Source organism: Buceros rhinoceros, unplaced genomic scaffold (assembly GCF_000710305.1).
Source record: "Buceros rhinoceros silvestris isolate BGI_N320 unplaced genomic scaffold, ASM71030v1 scaffold10785, whole genome shotgun sequence".
Taxonomy (NCBI): domain Eukaryota; kingdom Metazoa; phylum Chordata; class Aves; order Bucerotiformes; family Bucerotidae; genus Buceros; species Buceros rhinoceros.
This window is the reverse complement of record NW_010414602.1, coordinates 52,272-63,596: the sequence shown is the minus strand read 5'-3', so window position 1 is coordinate 63,596 and position 11,325 is coordinate 52,272. Positions and strand designations below refer to the sequence as shown.

Below are 11,325 nucleotides of genomic sequence, written 5' to 3'. Positions count from 1 at the left end.
AAGACTGAACAAGAAAAGATTTGTCTTGTTCTAATTACAAAAGAGATGTCTAAAGAGAGATTACATATCTTCCAAAAGATAAAAAGCTGCTATTTAGAGAACACTGGACAATAGGGTGTTTTTTACTTCCTGGAAGGCACAAGAAAGTAGAAGTTGAATTAATTTTGAGGACCTCTTGAGGTCCCTTCCAACCCTGCATTTTTACAGTTATTTAGTTTGCCCATTAGAGGCCTATTGGCTTTTACGTGCAGAAGTGCAAGCTTCCTTCCAAATGCACTTTTCTGTTGTTTCTGGATTCTTCTGGGTACTCATATATTTTAAAACTGATTTCTTTGCTGCTACATTCTTTCACTACTCATTATATTATTTTTGTCCTCTACAAAACAGAAATTAGTTTCAATCTCTCTTGTTTGTTACTCCTTCCACTATTGTAATGAGGATTGTCCACCCTGCCATTGATGGCTATATATTCTATGTAGATATATTCTATGAAATTGTTCGTTTAATACGCCAGCTGGCTTTTAGCTGTACAGCTCTGAATCTGTGTTAGGATACAATGAATAGTCTGGTTTTGCGCATTGTAAGGATTCTGCTGGAAGCAAGCCACTGCCTGGAGATTTCATGTATCATCTGCTGATAAAGTTCTTGCAGACACAGAATTCTTCGTAAGACCTGATTTATACATTTATTTTTTAAGATTTTTTTTTATATATCTTACTTTCAAAGCCGTGTGCTAGCACAAGTGTTGTAAGCAAGTTGAAAATCTTCCTGTTTTAATGCTGTAAATATTTGAAATAGTCATGCTGATGAACTTGGAAGTAGGTGCAGATATTTCTTTTTACACTTACTGTTGCTTCCTTGTCGACATCTCCCTTATTCTGTGTGTTTCCCTTAAAAGAGAAGTACTCTTGCTGGTTTTTGTCATCAGGCGTACAACTGAATTTCAAGGATGATTGTTTTGATGCAACAGTGCGTGGATCCTGCTTAGTTTGGGAATTTTCAAAAGTTATGCAGCCTTGGAGTGGTGCCTTTTGATATTTATCATCAAAATTCAGGTCTTCTAGAAATTTGCCATCAAGTCATGTTTGATCTTGTCATGTCTGGGATCTTGTCTTTTAGGACACAGTGAAAGAGTAGATGCAGCCGTTTTTCACGATCTGTTGCTCACCCCTTATTTTACACCTGCGTAGCAATTTTCTAGCCATGTAAGAACTTCGGCAGGGCTGAGTTATATTCCACTGTATATAAATAGACTGCACGTGAGTTACACACAGTAACACGTCAGTTGAATTTTGCAGTTAGTGAAATTTGAAAACTGTGTCAGTCTGAGCATTTTTGAACTGTTCTATGTTTATCTTGTATACAGTCTTTTGGGCCTGAATCCTTTTTCTCCACTGAAGATTTTTTTTTTAACACTTGTTTTAGTATCTTCTAAAGAAGAGTTCCTTTGGCAAAGTACTGCAGCTACCCTCCAACAGCTGAGGAGGTTACACGTTTTCTCATGGTTTAACTATCTGTTCTGGCAGAAATACCAGCAGTCAGAAGTGTCCCCTGGCCTGTTCTCCCCCAAAGTATTTAATAGTTTTCTAAGAATTATTATGCCAAATTCTTTAACCTTGTTTCCTTTGACTTCGTTTGCCTGTTTGGGGGTAGGCATTTTTTTAATTCTTACTGCTAATTTATTGAATTGCTGCAATGTTTTGTTTTGTCCTCATTCTGTTAATGCTGATTTCTTAGTGGGTAGAAAGTTATTTAAGAAATGTTCTGTACGTTTGATTTTTATTACTATTTTTACTGTAAGTTTTAAGCTTTTATTTTTCTGTCTGTTGTATGGATTGGCCCACTTTCTTTTTGATATTTTTTCATAATGGATTTTAGTCACTTGAAAAACTGTTATTTACCATATGAGCAGCTTCAGCCTATTGATCTCTGAAATATGGCCTTTTTTGTTTACTTTTACCACTTTACCTTCGCTTTTCCCAACATTTTTCAGTCTTATCAATCATGAATCTTCCTTTCCATTTTTTTGCTTTGTAAAAGTGCCACAGTTCTTGCGTCAGTATTTTTAGCTCTGTGTGAATGGCTATTTATTTATTTATGATTACTGCAATTTTAATTGCAACATATCAAAGTACTTGGATGTTCTGCTTAATACTAAGCCTCTGCCTCAATTTGCTTTGCTTTTGACAGTGATTCATCTGTTCTGCTGTTCATGCTGGATTTACTCACAGGTCTAGTGCTTTTGGCTCTGGATTGCCTTGTTTTTTGTATTGATATTTCTTTTCTATTTTAGGATGATTAGCTTTATTTTCTTAGTTTCACAGTGCCAAGATTGTAACTTCTGCTCATGCTTGTTGCATGGAACATCTTGGCATACTGCACAAAGGATGTGCATGTCACTTGTTCCAGAAAGTGGAGACTCATTGCTCAGTCTTGGGTTTGCCTTGTGGTGAATTTCAAGTCTCTTTCTTCTGTTGCAGTATGAGGTAAAAGGGTTTGTGAAAGTGAGATTGTTCAGCAGCCACACATCAGTGAATCTTTGGCTATTTTGACTGCTTCTCAGTCTGTGCTTTCGCATTTGCTTTCTGTGCCTGTGGTGTTTATTCAGGAGTTACCAGCGGGAGTAAGGAGTAGCTTGGTATTCTGATGACCTCAATTAGGAAGGCATTACAGAAACATCTTTGTTCTCAATTCTTCCTTTATTTCTCCTGACCCAAGTCTGGCACTGGATTATTGCTTGGAGTCTGTTACTATACAACATATGGTTTGATAGGTGACTTTTTTTTTTACACAGAACTTATAACTGAGTGCTGCTTGCTTTAAATGCCCTTTGCCTTTGCTGCGTGACCAGAGGGCATCACTTCACTTTTCATTCAGACTTGTTAGCTGGTTATAGCTGATCCTGAATTGGTTTTTGGTTTGTTTTATTGGGTGGGTTTTTTGTTTTGGTTTTTTTTTTTTTGAGGGGAGGGGATGCAAGGGATGGGATGTGAGAAAAGAGAGAAATTTGGTTTTGCATTCCAATGGTGAGCTTTGTTCTCTCTTTAGCAACACTGGTCTTCTTAGCATCTTGCTTTCCAGGGAATAGCTTTTATGGAGCTTTCTTAAAATTTTAGAAGCTGATGATGGCATGCTTCTTCATGCTTTTATTTATTTCTTTATTTTTAAACTGAGACTAACCTGCATGTATGTCTGTTTGTAAAACTCTTTGTTATAATCACTTGACCAATAATCAGTACAAGTCTTGAAGAAATCGAAACTGATATCTCCCAATGGAAGAGTGAAGCAGAAACCCTAATGAAAAAGATGAATATGTACACAATTTTATAAAATTGTTCAATATTGAGAGGCCAAGGATTAGATCTGTGTTTTGGCAGGAGAGTAGCCTGACAAACATTTTTTAGAAGCATTACATGAAGAACGCTCAGGTCTTGGCTTGTGAAACTTGCATAAAAATTAGAAGCTGAAAAGATATCTTGGTAGATTCAATATCAGTTCTTCTTTGCACTAGACCTAAGTGTAAGTCTAATTATCATTTTTATCTTTTACAGGCTGGTTTCACCTCTGTTAGAGAACTACAGCAGCATTTGGGACTCAAAAAGAGAGTTATTCTTGAGTCTTGCAGAGCATTAATAGATCTTGCTGAAGAAAGAACCCATATTCTACCAACTGCAAAAGAGGTAAAATGGAAAAGAGAGATCAGATCACTTCTGATATCTGTTGAGTCATTTGTAGAGGGTGTTTCCCTCAACCACTTGTTACTTTCACCAGTAGTGATTGCCACTATGAAAACTCATTATTTCTACTTTTTAATCCCGGTTCATTACCTTAATCTGTCAGTGTAGGTAGATAAGAGTAAATTTAGTTGCCTTAGCTTGAAATTGATTTGCACAGTACCTCCTGACAACTGAGTTGTGTGGAGGAGTAACCTTTAACAAAGAGTTAGTGACAAACAGTAGGCGAGTGAACAGTCTTAACTGGCACAGGTGACTACATATTGAATTTTTGTCTATGATCTGACATTACAAAAAATGAGCTGTGATAGATCTGTGTAAGTAAAATTGATTTTATAATGGGGGCAGAGTGAACTGTGGGCTAAGGAGGTCGTGAAGGTTGGGAAGGCTGTTGCTCAAAATAAGCCTCCCAGTTTGCTTGAAACAGAGTTGATCTCCCTTTCAATTAATGCTGTGGTTCCTCAAAAGTCAGCCAGGTTTAGACAACAAAATTTCAAGCAGTTAATGTAGTAATATAAAATAAATTCTAGTACCTTAATCTTCTTTGGACAATTAATTAAATGACAGTCCAAGGTTTCTACATGTGATGTTTATAAGGAGAGAATGATTTGTGCTTTTCCTGATATCGTGTGTTTTAAGAAAATGCAATTCTGTTATTTTAATCTATTGTAGATAATAAACCAGTTTATACAGATTTCATTTTATATATCTTAAAAGCATTGCCAGCAATCATTTGTGGTAAAATACTGAGTAATGCAGTATAAAAAGAACTGGTATCTCCACTTAATTTATCTAAAAAAACATTTTTCTGTAAGGAAGGTCTTGTTTCTCTCTGGGATGATGTGGAAAAAGCTCCTCATACTCTTAGTAAAGAGACATCACTGGCATCTAAAGTCCCAGAGTGCTTCATAGAGAAATTGTGGCAGCGTGTTGTGCATGACAGCTTGGTAGTTGGAGTAAAACTAACTGAATCATTTCACTTGTAAGTATATAAATTCATCTAATAATTTCATTGAGTAGTTCTATAGAAACTAAATTTGCAGGTTGAACTCTGCGGTAGCAAGAGTGTATTTCTGAGCTTTGAACTTTCTCCTTTTGAACATCTGTATATGAAGTGTTTCAAGTGTGTGTTTGGTGAGTATTGTTGCTGCTTCTTGTCTGTCTCTAACACTGTGCAATAAAAAAAAAATGTATAGTTAGAAATCGGTTGTGTCAGTATAACCACATTGTTACTGGAGGCTTTTTACAACAGAGTGTTCTTTGACAGTAATTATGGTTCTTTGTAGTTGATGTTAGCATAGCTATGCTGACATCAGTATCGGGTGTACAGAAAGCTCCGTCTTAGCTATATAGTTTCTGATGCCTTACTGTTAACATCTTGCCATTCCTAGAGGGTGATTTGCTTAAGGGCAAAAGAAAACATTTAACATTCTCTGATCTACTTGATGAACGCTCAGCTTTTGAAATGAACTATGCTATGGTCAAATATCCAATCAAATAAAATATTTGGCAAGTTTATTTATTGATAAAATTATGTGGAACAAGCAGCCATAGAATACTTAAACATTCAAAATTATTATTCTTATTATTGCCTTAAAGTATTTGTTTATTCTGTTTGTTTTTAATTGCTGAGACCTGATTGAATGTACTGCTTACATCATTTCCCCCTTACAGGGAGGGAGCTCATTTGGAACAGTTTTAAAAAAATGGGATTATGTGAAACATATTTATGATGCACGTTGTATAATGCAAACTTTTGAGTCAGAACTTACCTTTTGACCTATATTCCCACAAGCAGTGTAGCTAAGACTGCATAAGTTAAGCTTAAAGACTATTGATGCCACTGAAAATCATTCAAGTGGTTGTGAGGGAGCTGACCTGTTATGCCCTTTGGCCATTCTGCTGGAGCTGCGGGTATACTTTTTCTCAGCTGCCAGATTGCTGTAACTTTGGAAGAAAGTTGACCTCATCTTCTTGACAGCCTCTGTAAGACCCACTGAGGCAAGAGATTGTTTTTGCTTTTCCAGCGCATATTCTTTGATGATGACTTTGTTTTTGAAAATGAAATACCTAATTCCTGTATACCTTCAGAAATCCTCAGAAGATTTGGAAACAGTTTTTAAAAAAACAGCAGCATTATTGTCCTCTCCCCCATTCTTACAGTTGAGAAAAGATATGTGAAGATAAAGTCATTTGTCAAAGGTTACCTGATAGGCCAGCAGCAGAGCCTAGGTCTTCTGGGCTCAGGTTCAGTACTATATACAACGACCTGTGGTTTGAGGGGAAAGGGCTTGCTTTCTCTCCATCCCTCACCCCCAAGATCGTAAGTCTTTACTGATTATTTTTTATGCTTCCTACTAAGGCAAGATTGCAATAAAGGTTCAGATTGCATTGTGAGGTGGTGATACTTCTTCATAGAGAAAATTAGGCATTCCTAAGACTTTCAGATGCCTGTGACATCTTGTGACTGAATTGATTGACAGAATAAAATATTCATTAAAGAGGATCTGAAACAGTGTTATTAGGATTTCATTGAAAGAACCCTGTACTGAATACAGTACTTCATACATTTCAGGAAATTACTGCATGTTTAAGGTTATAGTATTTTAAACATTTTATTTTACTCTCTACATTCAATTTTGTTTGAATATCTATAAAGCAGTATAGAATGTCAGAAGTGCTTTTAGTCCTCCAAGGGAACATGAATTATAAATGTCATAGACTATCTGTATGGGTTATGTAGAATTTTCAACATTTTTCTGGCTGAATTACACATCCAAGTTTTTTCAGTTGAAATGAGGCATCTAACTCCTAGAACCTCTTAGAAAATTTCATGTTTTGAAAATCTTTATACTAAGCTTAGGTAAAAATAGTGGTTTGAAGGACTTAACACTTTTTGCACAGGCTGTGACTTAACCTGGAATGATATTGGAATTTGTAGTAGTTTTAAATGTCTGTATATATCTGCAAAGTTCTGGTTATTTGTCAGAAGGGAAAATACAAACTGGGTGTACAGTCATCTTATGGATTTTCACAGGTCGCTGAGTGATGTCAGTTTATCTTTAGTGATGGATCAAGACTTCTCTTTGATTTCTCCAATTATTGAGTGTCGTAATAAAATTGTTAGATTGAACAAAGCCTTCTCATCATTGGCTGTCTCCTCATGTCAAATTGAGCCTCCTCCAAAAAAGATAAAATTGGACTTGCATAGCAAGAATGATCTGAAAAAAGAGTTTCCTGAGATATGTTCAAGGGTTCAGCTGGATGGAGCAAAGACAGTCCTTGCTGTTACCAGCCTTTCACCATTATTGGCATTTCATCGTGTACGTTGCATAGTTCTTCTACATGCGAAGAAACAAAAACATCGGAATGGTAGTTTACAGGATAACAAAAAGATTACTGTACTCTGTGGGAAAATTTTTTTAACTCTGGAAGATATTTCAAATGGAAAATATTCAGTAAAGATGCTAAGGAATAATAGTTACTGTACAGGTGAGTGGACTAATATAATTTAGGTTTGTAAATATATGGCTGGTTCTTCTGTTTACTCTAGGTGATGCCAAACTAAGTTTCCAAGGTGTAATCACAAATGTCTCTCTGAACACAAACTGCATAGACCTAATTGGGAGTTAAAAGTGGAGGTGAAATACAAGACAGAACATTTTGCAAAATGAAAAAAATGTTAAGGGAGTAGTTGTAAAGTTTTTTGCTAGCATTGGTGCTGAAGTGTATCAGGAAAGATTAATTTTGAAGGTAAGTCTGAGTACAGACTCCTGAAGCCCATGATTTTTCTTTAAGTAAGGTACTGTTTAGATAATCTACTGTATGTATCTACTATGTATCTACTGAGTAGATACATAGAGGGGGAGGGGGTTTCTGACATAGTATTACCTCTTGAATGATACCAAAATAATTAAAGCTTTTCCTCATTTTACACATTTATTAAGGAAATTTCTTTTCCTTTCTTTTAATATTCTAGATTGGATTTATTTTGGACTGGGCTTCCGTTTGTGTAGCAAAATATCCTTTTGATCATTTGCCAATGGGTTTTAATTTCTTTTTTCCTTTAATGCTGTATCATTGGCTAAAGCCAACATGTCATCTGACTATCACAGGATGCTATTAATAGTCTTCTTTCAACAAGGCAACATTTACCTTTAGAGCTTTCATAATATAGGTGGAGCTCTGATAATCGGCTAAGTATTTTTCTTGACAGAGGTAGGTATAAGAATTCAGGTGAGAATAAAATTCCCAAAGAAAGCCTGAATGCAGGTACGAACTTCTCATGTAAAAACTGAGGGTGTAAACCAAAAATCTAAGCACATTTGATACATGTAACATGATCAAAATATTTAGATCCAATATGCTTTTACTGTATTTTCTTGCAGGTTCCATGGAAGATATACTTGCTGTCCTTGCAGTGTCTGTCAGATTCTCCTTTCAGATTGTGTCTTCTGATTGCACATTGACTCCAGTAAATTCATGGTTACTGGGAGAAATGGAGTGCACACCATTTAAGGAATGCCATGACAACCTATTCTGTCATAAAGCAGGAAATGTGTATGGTACCATTTTCAGCTGGACCCTGAGAAATCCATTTGAAGGAGTTCTAACATTATTTTGCAGGTAAAATAGTTCAAAAAGTGTAGAGTATATTCATCCTGTGTACACACTTTTTTATCTTTATGCTGTTTCTTACTTGTACCATAAACAACAGCCAAAATCATACTCAGTAGGCTTCCAATATAATGATATGATAACCATGGGCAATAACAGAATTACTTTCAAATCAGAACTATAGCAGAACCTGAACTGCATTGTTTAATTTTGTCTAGGCTAGAACATTGAATTACAAATAAGTCTAGTATCCATTAATATCTGCTTGGAACTAATTCTTTTGTTCATTTCGCTTCATCATAATTTTATATAAATTTTTCTTACATTCTTAGTACATAGTTTTTCTTCATCATGTTGATTTAAAAACAAATCCTTATGGGGATGTTAAAAACAAACAACTCCAGACAAACAGCAACAAACCTCAAGTTATACTAAATTTAAATTTATTGCTATGTCATTTTGTAGTTTAGTAATGCAAAATAAATTTAGTCTAATTTTATTCATGTTTCTGATATATTTAGTTCCTATCTACCATGATTTTGAAAAGGAAATAATCTGAAGAGTCTCAGTGATTCCTTTTTCTTATATAGATTCTTGGACAGATGTCTATAAAATTTCTTAAACAAGCTGGATAAGGCGCACAACACAAGAAGTATTGACAAATGTTGGCTGTCCTGAAGAGTTCCAGCTAAAGAATAAAAGACAAGGGGTATCTTTTAGGAGTGTCTAATTTATAGTGAGGTTCAATCTTTTAAGTCAGATCAGGAGTTGATTTCCTTGTGTGGAAGAGGAAAGGCTGAAATGTACATGAAATCAATCAGTAAAATTTTAAGCCTTAGGACTTTCGGTTCCTTTTGAGAAGATGGGTTACTCAACACTATTTGCTTTTGATCCAATTTTGCATTAACTGTTAGTGAGCTGCACGTTTATGATGTAATGATGGCTGTATTTTCCTATCTTTTTTTCCCCATCTCTGGATTGATCTTTTACCTAGCTAGGATACTTCTATGATAGGTGAAAGCTACAGACTCTTCTTTTTCACAGCCTTTCAGAACTAAAATAAACTGTAAATATCTGTATAAGTAGTGGAATGTTAAGGTAACTAAAATAGAAATACTTTAAGGAAAAATGCCTTTCTACTCTGTGAGAGAAAACTAGCTACTTAAGGATGCTTGTGGCTTTCTTTGGACTGTGGGGGTTTTTTGTTGGCTTGATTGGTTTTGGTAGGTAGTTGGGGGTGTTTTTCCTGTGATAATTTTTCTTTTTCCTCGTTAAAAGACAAACACTGGAAATAAGACTTTGGAGAACTCTACATTAGAATGAGGAACTCTACTCTTAGAATGAGGAATGTGTCACTGTGTCATATATGCTACTCTGATATCCGGGAGAGTAGATTTCCTGATGATTACCAGCACTATTTTGTCTTGGTTTCTTAATTTCGAATGTCTGATTTCTTAAGTACAACTTTCCGCGCCTCCAGTGACCATTCAAAAAAAGACAAGCTGTGAGCCACCTAATAGCCATGCTGTAGATAACTATTGATAGTGACAGTCCATGAATAGTGACTTCTTACTTCTCAGCCCCTATATGTACACCAGACAATACATTTCCTTTGTGCTGTTATGTGTGGCCTTCAGGCACAATAAATGGCTTCTTAAAGAAAGAAGTGATGCACCTGTATGTAGCCTTAATCATGGACAGATATTTTAACGTCAACAATTTATGTTGCTTGTTTGCTTAGCATCAATTCTTTCGACATACAGTGGCCAGTGTTCAAACCATTAGAAAGCCCTTGCTTAATCTGGTATGTACAGTACGTGTAATACTTAAAACCGTAATCGGTATGTTTTCCTCTGATTTAAAGTAGCTTTGTTTTATTTACCTCTCTAGAATTTTGAAGATATAAGATAGCTTTAATAATAATAATCTTATTTTACAGAAATCTGACTGTCTTGTTCCAGTGCCTTCATAGCCTTACTAGAGTTCTCCCACCAAGCTGTGATGTAAAACTCCTGAGATCTGGAAGCAAAGTTGTACTTACTGAACAGTTAGCACTGGCTTTGGAAAAAGAAATACTCACCTCGAGGAGTTCTTTCTTCTCAAAACAAAGTAAAGCTGAAAGCAGATTGACATGGGGGAATGAGCCTGGCAAGAAAATCAGTGGTGCTCCTGTGGCTTCTTTGCTGGACAGTGAGGAAGGAGTTCAGCAATTCAGAAAGAAGTTTCAGAATGAACGGGAAGAGAGTGTGCTAAGTATGAATCAGACAATGAATGGTGCCCTTTACCAGGAAGCTGCTTTGAAAATAGCAGAAGCTCAACTCAGTTCAGATATGATTGTGTGGAGACTGAGCAAGTCCTAGAAACTATTCACTAAATTTATTTTGAATAAAGTTTTATTAAAAATACACTATTAAATAATATTTATATTTTCATGGGTGCTTTTATTATTTTTTTTATTCTATAGCTCAGTTATTACTGCTGAGCTATACTACTACTGGTAATATACTGGTATTTTTTTTGACTTGTACTTAGTTTGGCAAGGATTTAGTATTAAAGATAGCTGAGTCATTATTTTGTTACAGATTTCAAAAATACTATTTTTAAGTTTTTTCTAATAAGTGCTATTCCAAACCCATAACTTTTGAACTATAAATGAATTATACTAGCAAAAAATTAGAAAGCATGTACTGTTTAAAAAGGTCCTATTAAACTTGAAAAATGACTGTTTACACAAGTAAAACAAGCTTTTTTTTTTTAGAAATCTCAAGACAGCTATAGAAAGGATCTAAGTTAAGCAACCAATTTTAATTCATAATTTGAGTATGAGGTTTGACAAATTCAAAGCAGCAGCTTATTTTCATGTCATATTAAGCCTCACTTGAGGAAAAACCTCTTGATGGTACCTTGCAGCCCTGTCTTCTGGAGCCTGCTCTCAGATCTGAGAGATTTTGGAATATTTCTTGGAGCTGGAGAA

General features: G+C 35.4%; 1 protein-coding gene across 1 annotated transcript; it reads left to right on the top strand.

The window, feature by feature from the left end:
• Positions 1 to 3,551: 3,551 nt before the first annotated feature.
• LOC104494328 (Fanconi anemia group B protein-like) lies at positions 3,552 to 10,761 on the top strand. Its single transcript, XM_010137145.1, has 5 exons — positions 3,552 to 3,680; positions 4,550 to 4,716; positions 6,772 to 7,226; positions 8,123 to 8,360; positions 10,291 to 10,761. Exons 3-5 carry the CDS (start codon positions 6,803 to 6,805, stop codon positions 10,709 to 10,711), a joined length of 1,083 nt encoding a protein of 360 aa, XP_010135447.1. The 5' UTR covers positions 3,552 to 3,680; positions 4,550 to 4,716; positions 6,772 to 6,802; the 3' UTR covers positions 10,712 to 10,761.
• The last annotated feature ends 564 nt before the right edge of the window (positions 10,762 to 11,325 follow it).